General features: G+C 34.0%; 1 protein-coding gene across 1 annotated transcript in view; it reads left to right on the plus strand.

Moving 5' to 3' along the window:
- The window catches only part of LOC114327164 (serine protease nudel), a 125552-nt gene that overhangs the window by 15131 nt on the left and 84095 nt on the right, over positions 1-26326 (plus strand). Inside the window, exons 3-4 of the mRNA XM_050652185.1 lie at positions 5697-5917; positions 15884-16172. Coding sequence (XP_050508142.1) covers positions 5697-5917; positions 15884-16172 — 510 coding nt within the window. The remainder of the gene's footprint in view (positions 1-5696; positions 5918-15883; positions 16173-26326) is intronic.

Raw genomic sequence — 26326 nt, forward strand, 5'->3', positions numbered from 1 at the left:
TTAAAACAGGCCGATTTAAGCTAACTTACCTTAGTACAAAAGTTGATAATAACCTAAATACAGGGTGTAAAAATTAGAGGGTGTAAAAATGAGAATGCTTAGATGGATGAGTGGAGTGACAAAGAAGGATAAAATTAGAAATGAGTATATTAGGGGAAGCCTAAGTGTGGCACCAATTGATGCCAAAATGAGAGAGCATAGGTTAAGATGGTTTGGTCATGTTCAACGTCGAGACGTTAATCACCCAATACGAAGAATAGCTGAAGTGCAGATTCCTGGAAGGAGTAGGAGAGGAAGACCAAAGAAGACCTGGGGGAGACGATAAGGCAGGACATGTTGGTAAAGGGGATTAACATTGATATGATCCAAGATATAATTTTGTGGAGAAATGCAATTAGGGAAGCCGACCCCGCATAGGGATAAGGCAAAGAGAATGATGACAGGGTGTAAAAATTAAACTTTTATTCTATTTATTTTTGAATATTTCTTGACAGGCATGGGACAACAACACGAAATTTGGTAAGTGGTGCTGGTATTGTACAATATACTAAATTATGTTAAACAAACGTTTCTGGCTACTACCAGAGGCGTACGACGGGGAAACGTGAATGGTTTTCCCTTCCCAAATTCTCCGCCACCCCCGGAATTGCTATTTTAGTGCAATTTTTTGATTCTCCAATACTTTCTATGTAAAAAACATATTCTTCATTCGTAACGATAAAGCCAATAGTTTTCGAGACATTTGAAGGTAAAAACGAAGGAGCATAATACATTAATCAAAATAAGTGTGCCTTTTCATTTTTAACTTCAAATAACTCGAAAACTAATGACTTTATCGTTACGAATGAAGAGTATATTATTTGCATAAAAAGTACTGGAGAATCTTAAAATTATGATAAAATAGCAGTTTCGTCAGTGGCGTAGAATTTGGGAAGGGTCAACCATTCACTTTCCCCTGTCGTACGTCTCTGGTATTAACCACAAACGATTAATTAACATGATTTAGTAGGGTGTACAGTACCTAGACTTTCTGCCAAGTACCGTAAGGATATGTCAAATAGTTTTATAGTACCGGGTACACATGTTTCTTAAAGTTTTAAATAAAGAAAAAAAGAATAAAAAAAAAGAATATTTTAAGATAATTTGATATATGCGTGTGATACTTGGCAGAAAGTGTAGGCACTGTATACCCTACTCAATTATGTTAAATAATCGTTTCTGGCTACTACCAGAGGCGTACGACAGGAGAAACTGAATGGTTGACCCTTCCCAAATTCTACGCCACTGATGAAACTGCTATTTTAGCATAATTTTTAGATTCTCCAATACCTTTCATGCAAATAATATACTCTTCATTCGTAACGATAAAATCATTAGTTTTCGAGATATTTGAAGTTAAAAATGAAAAGGCACACTTATTAATTTTGATTAATGTATTTTGCTCCTTCGTTTTTAGCTTCAAATATCTCGAAAACTAATGGCTTGATCGTTACGAATGAACAGTATGTTTTTACATAAAAAGTACTGGAAAATCAAAAAATTGAACTAAAATAGCAATTCCGCGAGTAGCGTAGAATTTGGGAAGGGTCAACCATTCACGTTCCCCCGTCGTGCGCCTCTGGTAGTAGCCAGAAACGTTTGTTTAACATAATTTAGTAGATTGTATAATACCAACACCACTTAAGAAATTTCGTATTTTTGTCCCATGCCTACCAGGAAATATTAAAAAATAAATAAAATAAAAGTTTAACTTTGACGGTTTTATTTAGGACGGAAGTATTTCGGTTATTATCAACTTTCGTACTAAAGTAATTTAGCTTAAATCGACCTATTTTAAGCTCAGGAATTTATGGGCCATTTTTTACCAAACACTCTGTATAGTGTTTGAGGATTTTCAAAGGGCATCCGACAACACCTCAATTCCTTTAAACGTACCTATAGGTACTTGAAATATATCGTCAAAGGTTAGGTGCAAAATGATAAATTGTGATATGGATTTAAATAAAAAACCAAGCAGCATCTTATAGGAGGATGCCAGGTTTTTACTAAAACTGAAGTGGAACCTCGATTATCCGTCAGGGCTCCGGACCAAGGGTATGACGGATAATCGAAAAAACGGTTAGCAGAACATAAAAAAAAATAAAAATTCATAGTACAACTCTCAAATTGTATTTGTATGTTTTGTTTGACAATATAAGAAGGATTTGTGTTCGTACAGTCGAATCAATTTGGTGTAAAATATTCTAAAATCTTTGTTTGTTTTACTCTTGCTTCACATTTTGCAACGGCTGAATTTCATAATCGGCGAAAGATCATGCAAACTATTTTATTGGCTTCTTCTTGTCAGCCTCGATGAATTGTTGCATGTGTGATGCAACTTCTCTAGCTTCTTTACACAAATCTTTGTCAGTTACAGTAGCATCATCGACATCACTACCATCTACATAATTCCAAGTCTCTGCCAGCTTCTTAATCTGTTTCGTCCGCCTCTGTTGCCTTTAAATAATTTCATCATCTGTCAACAAAACATGCTTTGTTTGCGTCTTCATCACAAATTAACCATTTGTTTATGTCATCTTTAGGCAGCGGAAACAAAAAAAGAATGTGTGTGTACTTTGTACGCACGTAAAAAGTTATACTTCTATTACATATGTGATTTTAACGAAATTGATATCATGTACTTTAAACAGTTTATTTATATTTCATTTAAATATTAAACGAATTTTAATACTTACTACTTTCCAAAAATTTTTATTAAGACAATACCAAAAATTTTAAAAAATAAAAGAATAAAACGCACACAAGCACATTGAAAAACGCCACAAAGAAAAAATGATTTCTGAACGATAATAATTGTTTGCAAAAATTTTAAATACGCATTTTCTGAAAAAAATTATATAACAAATATACTTACAATCATAAAATGCATAAAAAAATAAAAAAATAAAAACTTGCATCGGGATTCGAACCCGCGAATTTGGGGACGCTTTGATTCGTAATCGAAGCCTAGACTCACTCATCCAATTACACATTATTTTTGTTATGTGGAAAAATAAGGCAAGTGAACGTTTTACTGTTTGACAGTTGTTCTGAATTTACCTAATCAAATTATGTAGTTTGATTTTTGTGGAAGAAAATATTAAAATATAACAAAGCAGTAAGAAAACAATATATTAGATGAAGATTGGTAGAACTTTTGTTGGTAATCAAATTAAGTATGTAAATCAAAGCATTACATACCTACTAGATAAATAAATCTACGCCAAAAAAATCATAATTTAAAAATAAAAATCGGACCTAATTTCGGAATTCTCTCTAAAATCCCCATTCTTGAGAAAATAAATTTATTCCAACCTAATCCAAATGTATAATTACAATATGATTATAATAAAAACTACTTACCAAATTAGAATGAGTTTTCCTTAGTCCAAAAATATATATGAAAACTATTTAAAAAGGAAGTATAACTATTAACTAACTTTTGTTTGTTGTTTCTTTTCCCACAAATTTCAAAACGCAACAACCATAAATAATCAAACCACACATAGAGAAATAAAAACAACATTCTTTTTATTTCTCTATGAAACCACAGCTGTGCCACAGCCGCCATATTGAATAATTTTTGACATGTCGTTTGAACATCCAATCAGAACAAAGTTATAATGCGCATGCGCCCGGATCGTAGGTTTTAACATATAAAAATTCACCCTCATATCGCGCGTAAAGAAGTATAACTTCAAAAATTGATTCAGCCATAACTTCATTTATTACGATTAATTATTTATATGGGAAATAAGCCACAATTAAAATGAAAAAAATAATTTTATTAACGTTTCGACGCCCAAATAATTTCAGTAATATTTTGTATTTTGACAACGGCACCTGATTTGGGCGTCGAAACGTTAATAAAATTATTTTTTTCATTTTAATTGTGGCTTATTTCCCATATAAATAATTAATCATAAAAATGCCACAAGGAAATAGCTTCAGAACAACATTCATTTATTACTGCATCAAGCTCGGCTGTCACGAGGACATTGGCTTACCACAATGCTTAAATAAAATGGATCTATAACTCATTTTTGGCTTATGGAGTCAGTACAACCTATGTACAGACCATGATGGTTAACAGGGGTAAAGGTCAATGGAGACACGGATAATCGAAGTTCCACTGATAAGGAACGATTCTGCTAATTTATGTTCATTCCACTCTATTTTGTGTGGCCTAGCTCCGTTGTCCAGCCACTCACGGAGTATTTTTAGATCTGGACCTTTCTTCTGCTCAGAGTGAAACTTTTCTTTGGGTAGAACTACTTCACCGCTTCCGCTTTCTAAGATTTTCAATTGTAGAATCTGGCCTTCTGTTCTTCTTGGCGCCCGCAGAACCGACAGTTCTTCTCTGTGCATGGTCTTCTAGACAGGCCGTCGACATTTCCAAAACTATTTCCGCTTGGTAGCAAATTTTAAAGTTATACATATATCTGTAGTTTCTTCAGCTATCTGGCCTACAGTTGTCTTGAAATTGAGGACCCATTGAGTATACAACGAGTGTTAGACCGTCCGCACATGGGTCGATCGAAGACACGTCTCGAAGTTCGCGCGTCTTGCTCGTCTTGTACGAACCCTGCGTCACAAGCGATTGCCCTCCGCAACTCCGCACACTAGTCGATTCTGTTTTTATAAATTAACGCATTTTTTATATAGTAACCAAAACGACTATTTCGATCTGTGAAGATTACCGTATTATTACATTTTTATACAGTTGCATTATACAGTTGAGGGTATTTTTCTACTTCCTTAACGAATTTTATAATAAACACCTAGAAACAGAAGTTCAATGTTTTCAGAATTTTAAATTACAAACAATATATTTCCACAAAGCTAATAGTACTACAATCAGCGAACATAACATTCACCGATCTTTAAAAAGACCAAAAATTTAATGTAGGGCAAAAATCAACAAAAACGAAGCAAACAAATAAAATAATGATTGTAAACGTGGGTCTCACTCGAACTTTCTCGTTCGCTTCAGATCGCACGGAACGAGAGTCGTACAAAACGAGGAGATTTGCAATCCTAAACGCTCCGTGTACGGAACTCAATGCCACACCACAACGAAGGAACTTAAGTGACGGGGAGAGATCTACGCGATTGGAATCGAGTCGATTACTTCGAGCGTCGCTCCATGTGCGGACGGCCGTAGTGTTCTACTGCTTTGACTACCGACAATAACTCCTTCCCGGTGACACAGTAGTTTCTTTCTGATTTTCCCAAAGTTTTGCTGAAGTATCCTATGACGTGTTGCTCCAAGAAGAATCCAAAAAGTGAGTCAAACAAACTCACAACTCACTAACAAGAGTTTACATACATATAACGAACCCTCGTGATACTGCGATGCATATTCTCCACTGCTAACTCAGAATAGAAAATCATATAAATATTTTCATTAGGTGTCCAATCGATTACTAAAAATTAACCATAATTACAGCAATTTTACCTCTGTTGTAAATGTTCATTCATGCCTATCCAACCTTTTACATTTTTTACTCAGGATAATTCTCTTCTTTCATGAGTTTTCTCTCCATCGTCCATTCTTTTATTACGCGACGTAATTAAGATTATATTTCTCTTTTTTCCAATTGTGCCTTACGTAATTTGTTTTATATTACCAGTGAAAACTAAAAGAGATTTTTTAGGAACAATGGTAGAGCTTCCCAAGTAGTATGTCCTGTCGGCTATGAGGCATGTTCTGATGACAGTAAATGTGTTCCTAAACATCAATTTTGTGATAACGAAGCTCATTGTAGTGATGGTAGCGACGAAATGTTTTGCAGTTGCAAAGAAAGGGTTGGAAAATTAAGAACATGTGATGGATATTTCGACTGTCCAAATGGAGAAGACGAATTTGTATGTTTTGGTAAGTGACTTATAAAGTTTTAATATGATTTATTTAAATACAGTGGAACCTCGATCTGCGAATAATTCTCAACTTATATTGGAATCAGAAAGCTAACATCAAAATAGAAAATGAGATATCAAAAACAATAGAAATACGTAGAGGAGTACGACAGGGATGCATTTTGTCACCACTGCTATTGAATGTATATAGTGAAAATATATATCTGCCGGGAAGCCTTTTTGCAAGCAAATGAACGAATCGTAATCAATGGAGAGGTTGTAAATAATATTCGATACGCTGACGACACTGTAGTAAATGCAAGAACAGTAGAAAAATTACAACGATTACTTACAAACATAAATATTGTTTGTAACAATTATGGCATAAACATTAATATAAAAAAAAACAAGTATATGGTCTTCAGTAAAATCATGACACAACCAGCACATATTAGTATAAACAGCATTCAAATTGAAAAAGTATCAAGTTACAAATACTTGGGAACTTTAATAAACGAAACTGGAGACCAAAACAATGAAATAAAAGGACGTATCGAAATGGCCAGGGCCACCTTCATAAAGATGAGAAAATTCTTCTGCAACAGAGATATAAGCATCCCTCTACGATTAAGAATGCTAAGAGGCTACGTATTTAACACGCTACTATACGGTGTAGAGGCTTGGACTCTCAAACAGAACAACATAAAAAATATTGAAAGTTTCGAGATGTGGTGCTACCGTCGAATGCTGAAGATAAGTTGGGTTGAAAGAATCACAAACCTTGAAGTAATACGAAGGATAGGAAGAGACCCAGAAATTTTGTTAACGATAAACGAAGAAAACTCGAGTATTTGGGTCACCTGATGAGAGGTCATAAATACGCATTAATTCAAAATATAATGCAAGGAAAAGTAGAAGGAAAACGGAATCCAGGCCCGTAGAAGAATGTCATGGTTGCGGAATTTGACAGAGTGGTTTGGCTGCACCACTAATGAACTTTTTAGGTCAGCTGTAAACAAGGTCAGGGTAGCCTTGATGATTTCCAATCTCCGATAGGAGTGGCACAAGAAAAAGAAGAAGGAACCTCGATAAGTGGGATTAATCAGGACCGCGGCCGATCCATGTTATCGAAAATCTCTACATATAATTCTGTTATATATCTACATATAACTCTAAACTCTACATATAAATACTCTTACAGAAAAACTTAATTATAATTGCCAAAAAAATGAAATACTTATGCACAGTACATATAAATTACGTACAGTTGTATATATTATGGTTTATTTATTGGTAAAAACTCAGTAAAGTGAAAAATTTTTTATTTTGTCTGATGAAAATCGGTCCGGGTTAGCCGAACTTTCGGGTTATCGGATGCCGACTTATCGGGGTTCCACTGTAGTATAAATTAAAGTTTAAAGTAAAATTTAATAAAAAATTTTGGTCTTGGTAAAAGGTATATTATTTTAAAAAGCCCTATAGGGCTACAAACATCGAACAGAACGTTTTCGCTCTAAAAAGAGCATCATCAGTGTTGCAAGAACATGGTGAGCCAACCAAAAAATACGAAGGTCAAAGCCTTTCAAAAATGGACTAAAAGTCACATCAAAATGCTAACATAGCAAATTCCAAAGGATGGATATAATCCCTAAGGATATGGCCCTAGGATAACATATGACTCCCACACGTTGTAAGTGGGTCAAAGGTAACAAATTAGGTCATTATGTTACAAGAGCTGACAGGCAACTCTGTCAGCTCTTGTAACATAATGACCTAATTTGTTACCTTTGACCCACTTACAACGTGTGGGAGTCATATGTTATCCTAGGGCCATATCCTTAGGGATTATATCCATCCTTTGGAATTTGCTATGTTAGCATTTTGATGTGACTTTTAGTCCATTTTTGAAAGGCTTTGACCTTCGTATTTTTTGGTTGGCTCACCATGTTCTTGCAACACTGATGATGCTCTTTTTAGAGCGAAAACGTTCTGTTCGATGTTTGTAGCCCTATAGGGCTTTTTAAAATAATATACCTTTTACCAAGACCAAAATTTTTTATTAAATTTTACTTGTAATTAATGGTATACAGCCAGCTACAGGAAATTCTTCCTAGTGGAAATTAAAGTTTGTATACTTTCCTTTTTATTTTTGAAGTTATACTTCTTTAAGCGCCTTTGGGAGTAAATATATATGTGCGCGAAGTCATCAAAATTCTAGGTGCTACGCGCAGTTGAACGTTTTATACGTTTGCTCTGATTGGGTATTACAATGGCCTGTCAAAAATTGTTCAATATGGCGGCTATGGGTAAACAAATGTTGTGTATTACTGTTTTTATTGTTGTGAGACAAAAGTAAGTTTATAATTGTAGTGACTTTTTAAATAGTTTTTAAAAGCAACATGTACTTAATTGTAAATGTTTTAGTATTGTAATAAAAAATTACATACCTATTTGGAAACTGTAAAATATACCTAGTAGGTAATGCTTCTACTTACATAATTTGTTTACCAACAAAATTTCTACCAATCTTCATTTAATATATTTTTTCCTTACTCTATGTTTTGTTCTATTTTAATATTTTAATTCCACAAAAATCAAATTAATTTGATTAAATTCAGACAATAAGCAACTATCACAAAGTTTAAAACGTTCAGTTGGTGTGTCTTCCTACATCACTCGTGTGTCTAAATGGCCGAATTTTAACGTGCCTTGATTCACAACCCAACGACTTTAATATACACGGGTTAGATCCCCAATGCAAATTTTTATTTTTTTTATACATTTTATGATTGTAAGTATATTTATTATATAATTTTTTTTAAATACGTATTTAGTTAAAATTTTTGCCAAGAATTTTTCAGAAATAATTTCTTTGTGGAATTTTTCAATGTGTTTGTGTGCGTTTTATTCTTTTATTTTTTTAATTTTTGGTATTGTTTTCATAAATTTTTATGAAAAGTAGTAAGTATCAAAATTAGTTTAATATTTAAATAAAATATAAATAAACTATTTAAAGTATATTGATTTCGTTGAAATCATATATTAGGAGTATAACTTCTTACGTGCGTACAAAGTACACACACATTCTTTTTTTAAGCTACATATTGTATACACCGTACGGTATAGGTATAACTATGTATTAGGTATTAATTAAGGGTATTTTCCCTTGTGTAAAACTTTATTATACTTGAAACTTACTTTGTTAACACTGCTATTATAAAGTTCTTAGAATCTGGCAATTACTTATCGATCATAGTGTGGTAGTGTGTAACCTTGAAGTTAAACCTATATCGATTAGAAGTAACTCACAAAATAGCAATTTTATTAAATACACAGCTTTTTGTCTGCGTCGTAGTATTCACTATTCACATTAGGAATTAGAAATGTGAAATTCTTAAGAAAGCCTTCTTCTTTTTGAGTATGAGAGAGTGTTCCCAACTCTGGTAAGACGGGGTTATTGTTCCAGGGCCATAAAATTATAGCAAATTTCAAAAATTATGGTAGCTGAGAAAAAATAATAGCCAAGTTTAATTTTATCACATAGAATAATCGATAATGAACCTTAGATTTAGCATGATTTCTAATCACAACTATTTGAACTGTTAATGAAGCAGAACAGACTTTGCATTTAGCTTTATTAATATTAGTAGGATCTCGAGTTAAGCATTGTCTAAAGTCAGCTTTATTTAATTAGACTTCCGAAATTTTTGTGCTGTATTGAGGCGAATTTTCTTTTTCGTCCAACCAGAACGAGATTCTTGGATGACGTAGACGACGACCTGAAAACTATAAATGTATGAATGAAGATAATATATGAAATAGGGCACAAGAGAGGCCTGAATAGAAGGACATAGCCAGACAGGCAAAGGTCCATCCAGGATAATGATGCCAAAATAAGAAGAAGAAAACTTCTTTAAACAATTTTTACACAATCTGATGATTTGTGATGCTCAAGTTGGGCGCCAATTTGTAACATTACTATTCGTTGGGAAGCGAGATGAAAATATCAAAATACTAATTTACGAAAGGGATTTCAGAAAGAGATGGAGAAAGTATTTTGACAGTTTATTAAATGAAGAATTTGACAGACATCCTGTGGAGTTAACGGAGACAGTAACAGTAATGGTTACCAGAATAACAAACGAGGAAATGGCTCAAGCGCTTCAAAAAATATAGAAAGGAAAAGCAGTCGGGCCAGATGATATTCCTGGGGAAGTATGGAGAGCATTGGGAGAGACAGGAATAAGTTGGCTAGCAGGTCTATTTAATAGAATTATGGAAGTTGGACAAATGCCAGACGAATGGAGAAGCAGTATATTAGTACCTGTCTACAAAAACAAGGGAGGCATACAACAATGTACAAATTACAGGGCTATAAAACTACTTAGCCACACCATGAAAATATGGGAGAGAGTAACTGATAGACGGATACGTGAAGAAACCGAAATATCCGATAGTCATTTTGGCTTTATGCAGGGTAGATCAAAAACAGATGCAATTAATTTTCATTGTAAGGCAACTGATGAAAAAATACAGAAATAAAGAGACCAACGCTCATATGGTATTCATTGATCTTGAGAAAGCATATGATAGAGTTCCTCGAGAGATTCTGTGGTGGGCACTCAATAAGAAAGGAGTCCCTGCCGAATATGTAAAGATTGTGAGAGATATGTATGAGGGAGTAACGACTAGTGTTAGGACAGGTGTGGGAGAGACTGATAAATTTCAGGTAAAAGTAGGATTGCACCAAGGCTCGGTGCTTAGTCCTTATTTATTCTCATTAGTTTTGGACCAGATAACAGCGAAACTACAGGGTAGCATTCCATGGTGCCGAATGTATGCTGATGATGTAGTGTTAGTAGGAAGTAGTGAACGAAAACTGGAACAGTGGAGACAAGCTATGAAGGAAAAAGATTTAAAACTTAGTAGGACAAAAACAGAGTATTTGGAATGTTCATTTAAAGATGGAGTTACTACAAATAAAATGGTATCTTTGGATGGTGAAATGATTGTAAAAAGCAATAGTTTTAAGTCCCTCTGATCGCCGATATTACAGAGTAATGGAGAAATAGATGGAGATGCATGCAGTAGAATTAGGGCTGGATGGATGAAGTGGAAAGGAGCGAGTGGTGTGTTGTGTGACAGAAAAATTCCAATGAAGCTGAAGGGAAAATTCTATTAAACAGCCATAAAACCGGCTATGATGTACGGAACTGAATGTTGGGCAGTAAAAAAGAAAGAGGAACAACGAATGTATGTGGCGGAAATGAGAATGCTTAGATGTATGAGTGGAGTGACAAAGAAGGATAAAATTAGAAATGAGTATATTAGGAAAAGTCTAGGTGTGGCACCAATTGATGCCAAAATGAGATAGCATAGGTTATGATGGTTTGGTCATGTTCAACGTCGAGACGTTAATCACGCAATACGAAGAATAGCTGAGGTGCACATTTCTGGAAGGAGTAGGAGAGGAAGACCAAAGAAGGCCTGTGAGGAGACGATAAGACAGGACATGTTGGTAAAGGGGATTAACATTGATATGATCAAAGATAGAATTGTGTGGAGAAATGCAATTAAGGATGCCGACCCCGCATAGGGATAAGGCAAATATAATGATGATGACTATTCGTTGGGAAGCTAATTATATTATATTATTATTTAGTACCATGTTACTTACATGGTATATACATGGGAATAGGTACGCTAATGGTGCGTTGTTGACGTGTATTTATCGCTCTGATATCAAACTCAAATCTACTGAGACCTATCGAGTAATAATAAATACACAAAAGTGAATATTGTTAAGAAGGAAGTAAGCAGTAGACAGACATAATTTTGTGGACAAAAATTGGTATGTAAAAGTTCTTATTTAAAGGTTATTTTTATTGACAAACTCGTGCTGTGACCTTCCGCGGTGTTGAACAGAGGGAACAGTGCGAAGCGGGGAGCGGGGAAGTCAATGATAAGAACAAAACAGTATTGATAATCGATAGAGATACAATCGAACCTACACAGTGGCGGAACACTATTAGTCCAACAAAATGGAAGAAATGATGAAAGAAATGTTATCGGAATTTAAACAAATGCTATCAGAATTTAAAGAGATGAGGTGTGACATGAAAATATATCGAGAAGAAATAATTAATCTTAAAACTGAAAATGCTGAGATGAAAAAGGAGATAGAGAAACTACATGAGAAAATATAAATTGCAGAAAAAAGAGAAAGAAAAAACAATATCATTATTAAAGGATTAGAAATAATTGGAGATGACCATAACCAGATGAAAGAACAAATATCCAATAATATAGTATCGCACTTAGGAGTTCAGGCAGAAATTAAAAAGGTTACGAGACTCTCAAATAACGTTTGCAAAGTAGAAATGAATACCACCGAAGACAAAATAAAAATACTGCAAAATAAGAAAAAATATAGGCAAGTAAAAGAACTCAACATATTCATTGATGATGATTTAACTTACAACGAGAGGAAAATACAAAAAAATATAAGAGAAAAAGGAAAAGAAGAACGAGCCAAAGGTAATAAAGTCATTATTAGATATAATAAACTCATAATAAATGATGAACTATGGACCTGGAATAGATCTCAAGAAAAACTTGAGCTCAATAAAAATCTAATAAGCAATAAGGCCACAAAAAACTAACTAACTGCCGGACCGAAAATAAAGGAACGGAACTGGCTATGAACAAGGACAAGAAAATGGTAAATGCATGCAGTAATACAAACATAACCAAAACATCAAAGCAAAGAAGAAATAAAGGTGAATATTGGAAAATTGGAACATGGAATATTAAAAGTATAACTGGGAAAGAAATAGAACTAATAGAAGAATTTGAAACAACGGAATTAGACATACTAGCAATAACTGAGACTAATAAAAAAGGTAAAGGTGAAATAAAATTAGAGAATGAACACACAATGATATATAGTGGAGTCCGAGAAGATCAAAGAGCAGCTGCAGGAGTAGGATGTATAATACATAAAAGTATGGAGAAACAAATAGGTGATTGGAAAGCATGGTCCGAAAGAATATTGAGTATCGAAATTAATAATACAGAGAATAATCGCATAAAAACTGTAATAGTAGTTTATGGCCCAAACGAAGACGACACAGCATACAACAAAGATGAATTTTGGCATGAGTTGACACTGATAACAGAAAGCGCTAAAGGAGAGATATACATAATAGGCGACTTCAATAGTAGAGTTGGAACAAGAGATGAGTTATACACAAGATGCATAGGACAGTATGGAGAGCAGACTAGAAATAATAATGGGAGAAGAATGCTTGAATTTTGCACTATCCACAACTTGATTATAACTAACACATTTTTTAAGCACAAAGATATCCATATGTACACAAGAGAAGTAAAGAGCCGTAACGAAAAATCCATAATTGACTATGTACTAGTTGAAAGCAACGACAGAAAAAAAGTTATGAATACTAAAGTACATAGAGGCCCAGAAATAGGTAGTGATCACTATATGGTTGTTGCAAAGATAAGAGAGAAAACAATAGACATAAAAGTTAATCGACCAGATAATCAAACAATGGTAACGGTGGAGACAATTAATACTTATAAACTCAGAAATAAAGAAACAGCAAGAGACTATGAGAAGAAAGTAAACGAAAAACTCAATAATAAAATAGAAACGAACGAAGAGAATATAAACCAAGCGTGGAATTGGTTTAAACACCTATTACTAGACTCAGCTAAAGAAGTATGCGGAATAAGTAAAACAAATCCCACGAAAAAACAGACAGCTTGGTGGACAGAACAAATAAAAACACAAGTAAAAGCTAAGAAAAAAGCATGGAAACAATATCTGCAAAACAAGACAAACGAATACTACAACATTTATAAAAATGAAAGAAAAACAGTAAAGCTACTAGTAACTGCAGCTAAAAAGGAAACATGGACAAAATTTGGTGATAAAATGGAACAAGACAGTAAAAGTAATCAAAAGCTCTTCTATAGAACACTAAAAACATTAAGAACAGAGAACAAACAAAAAGTACACAATATTAAGAGTAAAAATGGAAACTTATTAGCAGAACCAACTCAAATAATGAATAGATGGCAAGAATACTTTGAAGAACTATTGAACCATGACAACAATGCAGAAACCAATACTGAACCAGAAGAAACACCTGAAGAAAATGTAGAAGAAACAATAACATTAGAAGAACTACAAGAAGCCATAAAACAGCTAAAGTATGGAAAAGCTCCGGGAATTGACAAAGTAACGGTGGAAATAATAAGAAACATGGGACAACAAGGTACTGAAATACTACTAGAAATAATGAATAAAGTATGGAAAGATGAAATATTACCAGAGGACTGGAAAACCGCATTGATAGTTCCCATACATAAGAAAGGTGACAAAAGAGAATGTAATAACTACAGAGGATTGACATTGCTATGTGTATCCATGAAAATATTAGAGAAAATCATAGATAAACGAATAAGAATAATCGCGGAAGATACACTAGACGAGTCACAAAGTGGTTTCAGAAGCGGAAGGAGCATACAAGATCATATATTCACGCTAAAACAAATAGGCGAAAAAGCGCTTCAAGAGAAAAAGAACATATACTTAGCCTTCTTAGACCTAGAAAAGGCCTTCGACAAAGTACCCAGACAGAGAGTGTGGAAAGTGCTAAGAGAGAAAGGTGTAGGACATAAAATGATACGAATCATCCAGAAAATATATAGTCAGAATGTGAACTCGGTGATTAGTAACAACAATAGATCAAACACTTTCACAGTAACAGGAGGACTAAGACAAGGCGGAGCTCTTAGCCCAACGCTGTTTATATTGTTTATGGACCAAATAATTCAAAGATGCACAATAGAAAGCAGAAAATTAAATGTTGGACACAGATATCTTCGTAGAGTAGAAATATCAGAAGGAGTGTTTGCAGACGACTTGGTGTTAATTGCAAGAAGTGAAAAAGATTTACAACACAACATTGAAATATGGAACAGAGTATTCATCGAAAATGAAATGGTAATAAACAAAAGCAAGACCAAAGTACTACAGATCGGTGAAGAGAGACAGGAGCTAAGAATAGAAATTGAAGGAACACAAATTGAACAAGTGAAAACTTTCTCTTATCTAGGTGTAATAATTGACCAGGCAGGCACTCAAGATGCTGAAGTAAACAATAGAATAGACAAAACAATAAAGCTGTACCATACAATGAATAAAAAATTTATCAGTAGAAAAGAAATTTCAAGAGAAACAAAAATAAAAGTGTTCAAATCAATCTATAGACCAGTACTAACCTTCGGCAGCGAATCTTGGGTCTTAACAAACCGACAAAAAAGCAAGATCCAAGCCATGGAAATGAAGTTCCTGAGAAGAGTAAAAGGCGTCACTAAATTAGACCGACTACGGAATGTAGACATAAGAAGAGAGTTAAAAATACCATCCACATTGAAGTATATAGAGCAAAGACAATTATGTTGGTGGGGACATCTACAACGAATGAAAGAAACTAGACCAGTTCGAAGAGTATGGGAAGCAAAAATATCAAAAAATAGGAAGAGAGGAAGACCCAGACAAACATGGGATAAAGCAATAGGAGCCATTCTGCAAAAGAAAAGATCAAACTGGACAGATGCCAAAGCGATAGCACAAGACAGAAAAGAGTGGAAAAAATTTGTATATAGATAACTGATACTTTTATAGAATTAATGAAATTAATTTTAGAAATGTAGAATTAGATGTAAAAGTGTAATTTGTATATTTGTAAGTACCTATGTAAAACTAGATATGTTAATTTGGTTAATGTTGCAACCCTACACCATTGTATGGTAGAAGGGATATGATTATATATATACCATGTTACTTAATCTCAGGGATTTAGGATTTCTACAATAAAACTGCGAATAAAGATGGTATATTCGTATTATAAAAGGTGTTTGTTGAAACTTTTTAATCGTTAAAATATTGTTTTAGGGTGTAATAAAGATGAGTTTAGTTGCGACGATTGGTCAAAATTCAGGAAGAGTACCTGTATACCGATAGAACAACGTTGCGATGGTATCACGCAGTGCGAAATAACTGGAAAAGATGAAGAGGACTGCACTGTGCTTACTGACAATATTGGACAGCAACCACTTAACAAAATTTCAAATTCGATCGGATTTCTTCACAGGAATTTTAAAGGAAAATGGTTTCCTACGTGTTTTGGTCCTGAAATATGGGCTATGGAAGTCTGTAAAGTTGAAGCTGGACCAGTGTCTATGTAAGTAAATAGTGTCTGTTCACATCATTTTGGAATCTCCTTCCTAAGGCGCCGTGCATTTCTGTAATGGCGTCCACCGTGCATTGTCTTGTTAGTTGAGATGTTAGATAGTCAGGATTTTAATTATTATGTTTTTAGCAGCATTGCGAAGCATTTCATAGTTGTGGATTCCTGTCCATTGGCGAATATTCCGCAGCCATGTCATATTTTTACGTCCTAGACCTCTTTTACCCTCTATATTTCCTTAGAGCATCAGTTGCTGAAAAGTATATCGTTCTCCTATTAGACGGAGAGGCAGTGCTGAAAAATCTCTTTGAATTTACTAAAGCTAGATTTTTCACAGTTGATTACTGTGAGTGTGTAGAGAAACATACTGCGGTCGGTCAAGCGAAACGTAAAACAGGGGATACTGAGAGGGTATCAAAGTTGCTTTCCTACGAAGGTAATTAAATCCATTTACTAAGGCTGAAAATCAGTACACACATTCTAAATTGAATATAAATAAAAGTTATTATAGTCGGTCAGCTGTATGACGGGACAGAGCCGGTCGGTCGGCCCCAATAGTCGATTGAAGAAATGAAGCATTTTGGCTAGCAATTTTTTCCTCCAGCATGGATTTACTTGAAATTTTCACAGAAGGTAGGGAATAGTCCAAGGATCATTTCCTATATCATGCCGCTATCATACGCTAAAACTTTATGGGTGGTTGCCACCCCATCTCGGGGGTGGGAATTTTTAATTACATTTTAACCATGTAGTTCAATGGAAAAAGTGATTCTAAGAAGAAAATGTACATTTTCTTCGTAAAACTAATATTTTTCGAGTTATTCGCGCTTGAAAATAACAGTTTTTCGACGAAAAAATAGACTTTATCTACTTTATCTATTGTCATATTATGTATAAGTTTTTAGTTCGTGGAAACTGTCATTATAGATAGCAGTTCGTGAAGGGTTTAAAGTGTGCGTGAAGTAACACTGTATTTTAAGTGGGATTTACTTTTTCGCACACTTTCATTGGGATTTTTGGCACACTTTCATATAATCAAATATTATCCTTAACTTTCGCGTTGTCATGGTGATGACAATATGAGCAATCATTTCTTCAATCGACTATTGGGCCGACCGACCGGCTCTGTCCCGTCATACAGCTGACCGACTATAATAACTTTTATTTATATTTAATTTACAATGTGTGTACTGATTTTCAGCCTTAGTAAATGGATTTAATTACCCTCGTAGGAAAGCAACTTTGATACCCTCTCAGTAACCCCTGTTCTACGTTTCGCTTGACCGACTGCAGTATGTTTCTCTACACACTCTCAGTAATCAACTGTGAAAAATCTAGCTTTAGTAAATTCAAAGAGATTTTTCAGCGCTGCCTCTTGGTCTATATGTGCCCTCAGTATGTAGTCTTCTTATTTTTTACATAATTAAAAAGCTCCCTATCCTGGAAGCCCGCTCTTATTAATACTTTCTCATTTCTGACTCTGTCCGTCTATATCCAAAACATTCGACGTAGGCACCACAAAATACTTCAATAAGTATTGAGGTATTTTGCGGTTCTTAAGTATCCAACTAAAAAAAATACAAGATCCTGTGTAAAAGGTATATTTAAAAGACCCCAATAAGAGTTACATCACAAAACAAAACGTTTTCGGATTAATAGGTAATCCATCATCAGTGTTAAGCCCTAAAATAGTAAGTATAACCTAATTAATAATAGATAATGTTATAAAAGTTGACTAAAGTTAAGAATTGACAGAGGCCATACTTACAATAGCATGCATGCCTGAGCCACCAAAAAGTTATGGGTAAGAACCCTTTAAAAGTTTCAAGATCTTAAATGATACTACATATTTTTAATAAAACAGAAGGATGTTGCAAGTATTCCTGGATATAACCCAGGGCAACAGAGGACTCTAACCCACGTGGATGTGATATGCAAGGAATGAAGCTCACATATTGAAAATTGAGTGCCATGTGAACTGAAAGGTGAAAGAACTTTAGAAGTATGCCAGTGACAGATTGTCAATGCGACGTTATGAACTATTTTGTTACTTCAGCCAACGAATTTAAAGTTTATGATCATGTTGAAAATAAAACATTATCAAATACAGAGATATGTACAGAAAATAGATCAGGCTAGTCATATGCCACTCAATGCATCGGGGTGTAACGCCGATATCAAGTACGGTAGTCTAGCTATCTTTGTCTGTCGTGCGAGTGTGAGCGTATCTACCAAGAGGTGGGAATAACGGAACGACAGTGACACACAGGCGGCGGCCATCATATGCTAGAGAGAGAAAGCTAAGCGCCGGTAGAGAGAGATAGATAGACCACCGACCCGAACTGTTCCGCGTTACGCTATTTTTCGAACTGGCCTAATCTATTCTGTTATATCTATGATCAAATATCGATATATTGGTGTTACAAATATTCGAACATAAATGTAAAATTGTGAAATGTGTGATGATTAAATATATGAACATGACAACTGATACAGTCAGCAACACATTAGGATCTTACAGAAGTGGTAATAGACTTAATAATATATCTTATGGAAGTGGCAATAGTGGTAATAGAATTATTAAAAATCCATTTACGAAATGTTTCTAAGATATCAGAATTTGTTTAATATGTACATAAATGTACAATTCCAAGTTATTGATTAATGTGTGAGTGTTTTGATGACTGATAATTTGATCTAATTTGTTGAATACAGATAAACTTGACAAAATTAGAAAGTATATTTCGTTTGACTGAAGAAATTTTGTTGTTATGTGCGAATGAGAATGAGACTAAAAACACTTGATAAGACTGATAACCCAAGAGACTCAATCCCAATCCACCCGAAAATGAATGGATGAATAAGGTAGAAGCGTGGAGAATCAGGGTGGAAGGATTTGGAGATAATGAATAATGTAGAAAATAAAACGGATATTCTTCCTTATTCATCCATTCATTTTCGGGCGGTTTGGGATTGAGTCTCTTCGGTTATCAGTATTATCAAGTGTTTTTTGTCTCATTTTCATTCGCACATAACAACAAAATTTCTTCAGCCAAACGAAATATATCATCACTTTCCAATTTTGTCATGTTTATCTGTACTCAACAAATTAGATCAAATTATCAGTCATCAAAACACTCACGCATTAATCAATAACTTAGAATTGTACATTTATGTACATATTAAACAAATTCTGATATCCTAGATGCATTTAGTAAAAGGCCTTTTTAATAATTCTAAGTCTATTACCACTTCTGTAAGATCCTAATGTGTGGCTAACTGCATAACTCCTAGTACCTATTTATCATTTGTCATTTTCATATATTTAATCATCACACATTTCGCAATTTTACATTTATGTTCGAATATTTCTAACACCAATATATGGATATTTGATAATGTTTTATTTTCAACATCAACATAAACTTTAAATTCGTTGGCTGAAGTAACAAAATAGTTCATAACGTCGCATTGACAATCTTTCACTGGCATACTTCTAAAGTTCTTTCACCTTTCAGTTCAGTTGACACTCAATTTTCAATATGTGAGGTTCATTCCTTTCATATCACATCCACGTGCGTTAGAGTCCTGTGTTGCCCTGGGTTATATCCAGGAATATTTGCAACATCCTTCTGTTTTATTAAAAATATGTAGTATCATTTAAGATCTTGAAACTTTTAAAGGGTTCTTACCTATAACTTTTTTGTGGCTTACGCATGCTTGCTATTGTAAGTATGGCCTCTGTCAATTCCTAACCTTAGTCAACTTTTATAACATTATCTATTATTAATTATGTTATACTTACTATTTTAGGGCTTAACACTGATGATGGATTACCTACATACATACATAATCAATTGCCTCTTTTACCATTAGTGTCGAGGATTCCTCCTTTATTTAATACTCTCTGCAAATTTACGCCACTTCTTCCTATCTGCAGCTAAAACTTTTGCTTCTTGCCACGATGTTCATCTTTTCTTAAGTATTTCGTTTACACTAGTGTTCCAGCTTTTCCTTGGTCTGCCCCTCGTGCTTTTACCCACTGCTTTGGCCTCCCATGTCATTTTCACTTATCTGTCGCCACTCATTCTTCTCATGTGTCCAGCCCATTTTAACTTCTTTTCTTCAACTCTTTCGTTGAGCGATTTTACCTGTAACTCATATCTTATATCTTCGTTTCTTCTTTTGTCCAATCTTCTTGCTCCCACCACCTTTCTTAAGTATCTCATTTCTGTAGCTTGTAATCTTTTTCTTTGTCTGTCATTGAGTACCCAGTTTTCTGCCCCATATATTGTAATTGGCATATATACGGTTTTATATACTGTTATTTTGGTTTTTGTCGATATTTCTTTTGTTTAGGAAATTTTTATACAGTGAATAATAAGTTCTCGTTGCCAATTTTATTCTGTTTCCAATTTCATCTTCTTGTGTACCTTTGTTGTTTAACATTATTCCCAAATATTTAAAGAGGTCTACTTGCTCGATTTTTTGCCCTTCGATTTCAATATTTACAGTTGCTTCTTTGTTGGCTATTGTCATTACTTTAGTTTTCTCCATATTTATTATTAAAGTGTAGTTTTTTATTTCTTCGGCCCAGATTCTTATGTTATCTGCGAGAGCTTTTTCAGTTCTTGCAACTAATACAATGTCATCAGCAAATGCACAGGCTTCAATTTTTATTTGCTGCAAATTTCTATACCCTACAGCGCATTTTTTAGTTTTTTTTCAACACTTTTTAATAACTTCATCCATAACAGAAATAAATAGCAGTGGGCTCAGCACTCCACCTTGTCTAACCCCGTCGTTGTTCGAAAATTCGCCTGAGATTAAGTTACTTGTCCTGACCTGGTTTTTTGTGTTGACATACAAACTCTTTATTACACTTACAAGTTCTTCATCTACTTCCTTGTTTATCATTCTTTGCCATATTCCTTTTCTATTGACCATATCAAACGCCTTTTTCATATCTAAAAACGCCAGGTACAGTGTATCGTTTTTTAACAATGTTTACGACAAATGTTTACAAAACGACAAGTTTTATCGTAAAATTAGTTCTAACAAAAAATGTAGGTTAGATAATTATCTATAAAAAATATCTTAATAGTTTTTTTCCTAAGAGCCACTGTTTTTGAGATACAACGATTCAAAGAGTTGAAAGACTTCTAATCGTCATAATATATGTATTAGTACACCAGGTATATACATCACTGAAGCTGTAATAGAAGTAAACATAATATTCTATCGGTCAACTTAACTAATATTACACATAATAGTATAAGATTATAATTATGATAATGTTTTTACTATATAGCTTGCGGTCTACCGAGGGATGCAATGTATAAGCTGTATTATATTACAGTGCCAACAAAAAAATCTTTACAAAGTGAATGTAACGCGAAAATAATAAGAATTATTTGAATTTTACGGCTTAATCCCAACAAAAATAGTAAATTGATATGACAAAGTATTACCTTACAATAATACTTGTTATTTATGCGCCTTAGTTCAATTTGTAAAGATGGGTTTTGTCGGAATAAACACGTTCGTCGGCTAATCTAATCACCCTACCTATTCTTTTCTCAGAAGGGTTTGAACATAATAATGAAAGACAACTTTATTTGATGGCTATAATGATTTAAAAAAAAAAGTTAGAGAAGTAGCTGGTCTTTATTATAAGAAAACTCCACATACTATAACCGATTCGTCGGGAAAAATGATAATAGACGAACACGAAATCCGAACTACCTGGTATAATTATATAAATGAACTGTATAATGATGATAGACCCGAAGAACTGGACACTTTAGATGAAGGTGAAGGACCAGAAATACTAAAATCAGAAATACAACATGCTATAAAATTGGCAAAAAACAAGAAAGCCGTTGGTCCCGACAACATACCTACAGAAATGTTGAAGCTCATAAATGAGGAAAACATTGGAATACTAGTTAAACTTTTCAATGATGTTTATTCGACTGGTGATATCCCTGAAGATTGGTTAAAGTCCGAATTCATAACCCTACCAAAAAAACAACGTCCGAAAAACTGTAGCGACTATAGAATGATAAGTCTTATGAGCCACACCTTGAAAATCTTTCTACGTATCATCCACAGTAGAATCAGAGATAAATGTGAAGAAGACCAGGATGAAACACAATTTGGCTCCAGAAATGGACTGGGAACCCGGGACGCACTCTTTGCACTAAATGTGTTATTGCAGAAATGCCGAGATCAAAGGAAAGACGTCTTTGCTGTATTTATTGACTATGAGAAGGCGTTTGATCGAGTACAACATCACAAATTAATTAAAATACTAAAGGATAAAGGAGTTGATAGTCAAGATGTACGAATCATAGAAAAATTATACTGGCGTCAAACAGCGACAGCTTGCATAAATGGAAAATCAACAGAAATATGCAAAATACAAAGAGGCGTAAGACAGGGTTGTACACTGTCCCCACTGTTGTTCAATTTGTATTCAAATAGAATATTTAAGGAAGCGCTGCATAATTTGGAATGGGGTGTGAAGGTTAATGGAATTCTGATAATTACAATCAGATATGCAGACGATACAGTTATTTTAAGTGATGATATGAATGGATTACAACACCTTTTAAATGCCATTGACAGAGTGGGAAGAGAGTTTGGCCTAAATATAAACTGTTCAAAAACAAAGTACATGGTATTTAGCCGTTTGGCCCATCAAGATTCACGGTTATATGTTGATGGTCATATGATTCAAAGAGTACCCAGTTTTAAATATCTTGGTTGCCATATTACTGAACAACTAGATCCAGATAAACAGATAAAATGTAGAATCGAGATAGCCCGCACGACATTTTTAAAAATGAGGTCATTCTTCTGTAATGATACCTTGCAACTTCAACTTCGAAAGCGCATGATTAAATGCTACATTTGGTCAGTCCTCTTGTATGGTTTCGAAGCATGGACATTAAAAATATCCACCATTAACCGTTTGGAGGCCTTTGAAATGTGGCTGCACAGACGTATTCTAAAAATACCATGGACGGCTATGCTGACAAATGTGGCAGTCCTTAAGAGAGCAAATGCTACCCGCGAGCTGCTTGATAACATCAAATATAGAAAGATGGCCTATTTTGGACACGTAGTAAGGGGAGACCGGTATAATATTCTTCAACTTATTATGATGGGTAAAATCGAAGGACGCAGAGGAATTGGTAGAAAGCAATCGAGGAGCCATGCGATGTGTCATTATTGGGACAATTTACTTGCACCCAGGATGAACAAGAAGAAGAAGAAGAAGAAGAACTAGATGAAAAAGAAGAATAAGAACTAGAAGATGAAGAAGAGGAAGAAGAACAATGAGAAGAAGAACAAGGGAAGCAGAAGTATTAGAAAATTATGAACCAGTTTGATAAATTTCCCTTTTTTTTAATTTATACCGCTTTATATAACTTTTATCATTTTAACCCTTGCCAATATCAATTATTAAATAGCTTTAAATTAAACAGAATCATAACAGATCCGTGGAATAGGCCTACTGGGGAAACCATGTTAAAAAAAACGCGTTAAGTACACTACCTCAAAGGCGGTGTGGAAACGTGTGCGCATATTATGACGATTACCACTTTTTGAATCGTTATATCTCAAAAACGGTGGCTCTCAGGAAAAAAAAGTAATAAGGCATTTTTTACAGATAATTATCTAATCTACATTTTTTGTTAGAACTAATTTTACGATAAAACTTACCGTTTCGCTGAAAATCGCTAAAAACCATATTTGGTGACCTTTGACCCCGCGTAAAATTTTTAGCAGGTGTCGGATTTATGAGGACTTTTTAGATTTCATTTATGATGGTATTTTGAACAATCCTGCCAATTTTCAGCTTGATGGTAATTTTTGTAGCCTCGGATGCGTAAGTTGACCGGAGTAACAAAGCATAACATAAATGAATAGAAATGCCACTAATGTTCTATTTGAATACGGTACATAAATAGGTGGAAATGTTGTATTCACTAATTAAATAATCTTGGTTTACAAATTTGGCTAAAACCCCAAACAGCTCTAACAACAATTTCTATATTTATAAAAATTTTAAAAATTCAAAAAGTTAACAAAGTAACTAGTTCAGTTATTTGTAAAATTATTAATATTGCAGTTTATTGTTAAAATTAAATAGGTAACATTTTTTTCATTCTGAGAGAAAAGTGCAAGTGACAATAAAAGATCGAGACAAAAAAGCGCCGAGTTGAAAAGACATTATAAGTAACAGAAAGAGCAAAATAATATCCATTTCCACTTAAGTAATTTTATGAGGACTTAACCTAATAATTGTTTTCATTAATTTATAGATCAATAATTCATCTATAAACTAATGAAAAAAAAATTAAGTTAATTCCTCATTAAATTACTTAAATGGGGCGTTTTTTCTAATTCTTGAAAAAAGTTGATTTGTGGGTTACAACCTTTTACCTTTCAACCGTCGAATGAACTGTAATAGTAATAGGCTACTGTTCCGAAAAATAAAATATTAAGAATACAACGAATAGTCTTCTAGATCGTTCAATTCTCACATTATTCTCTTATACCGAAAAACTTCAATGTCATGTTCTTAATTTGGATAAAGTTGGATTAGTGAATAACATTGACACTCACTCCACTCCATACTTATCTCATAATAAATCTCATATCTAAACTCTAAACACTCACTTTTCTAGCTTTTTTCGCTGCAAAATGTTTAATCACATCGTTAAAGTCTAACGTGGCGTTTAGACGCCGCGATAAATCGCAGCAATTTATTGTGACGATAAATTGCTGCGATTTATTGATTATTTTAAAGCCGTTTAGACGCTGCGATAAATTTTTGCTATTGATTATAAACTGAAACAACTCGATCGTTACAATACATTGATGCAGGCCGATAAAAACTCCAATCCAATTCCAATTCCGATAAATCGCTGCGATGTACCATTTACACACAACAATAAATTGAAGCAACTCGATTGATATCGATAAATTGCTGCAATTTATCGCTGTATCTAAACGCTGCCTTAGGCTTGAAAAAGCTCAGCAAAACTAAGCAAACTAGACAATCTAGAATCTTCGTTAGAAGTCGAGTTCCTCAAGTAGTTTTTGATTCTTTGCAGCACGCTGAATGATCTTTCTTCAGATGCAATATCATACATAATAGAATGCGCAAAGCCGTGTCCATACTGGTAATCTTGTTATCATGAGGTTCTCTTTCTTCATCAAATATACCTTCAACAAAGCATTTGAACTGTACACACTCTTCTCCAAATTCATCATCTATGTCGATTCGATACTTTTTAGCCAAAATAGAAGAAATAAAACGGGATAATACCCGAAGGTTGGCTGTTGTTCACAAATTTAACGTGACGTAAAACTCCATTGGCATCCAATTTAGGCCAAATTCTTTTGCAAATTTTAATATGTAGTTGAAACATACATCTTAACCAGTGTTTGGCATTGTGGCTATTTAGCAACGACAGGGAGTAAGTAATCTTAACCACACTTTTCAATTTTTAACATTCAAATTTTTACCCTTTTCAATTTAATTAAGTGGGATTACTTACTTGTAGGTTCACTGATAATGGACTGATAAGTCCGAAAATGTTGTGAACGTAATCCGTTTGGATTTTTAAATTTTTTTTTAATTTTTATTAAATATACCAACTACACCAGGGAGTTTTACTTCACGTTAAATTTTATCTAAAATAGAAGCTTTTCCCATGATTTCTTCATTGAAAATTGACGATAAGTTGTTTAAAAACCCAAATTCTTCATTAAGACTGAAATAAACTTCGGACCTTTCATTCAATTTTGAATAAAGCCTGTCAATTACAACATTGAAAATATTAATCTTTAAGTCTTCTTTGCCATTAAAGTGGGGTTCAGTGAATTCATCTTCTTTGTCTTCGACAAGCAGAGCTTTTCTTTTCGGGTCTCTTTTTATTTCAAGAATATAGGTTTCATTTTTAGGCATCTATTTTCCTCTTTTTCATAGGAATCAAAGTTGTCTCGGGGACTCAATACGTACTGCTTTAGAGATTTGTATATGTTGCAAGTCACATTCAAGTCTGTAGCAGTATTTTACAATGTTTTGCTACTCTTATCAAAACGTAAAATATCGTACCACATGTTTAGTA

The sequence above is a fragment of the Diabrotica virgifera genome, chromosome 5 (genome assembly GCF_917563875.1).
Source record: "Diabrotica virgifera virgifera chromosome 5, PGI_DIABVI_V3a".
Classification (NCBI taxonomy): domain Eukaryota; kingdom Metazoa; phylum Arthropoda; class Insecta; order Coleoptera; family Chrysomelidae; genus Diabrotica; species Diabrotica virgifera.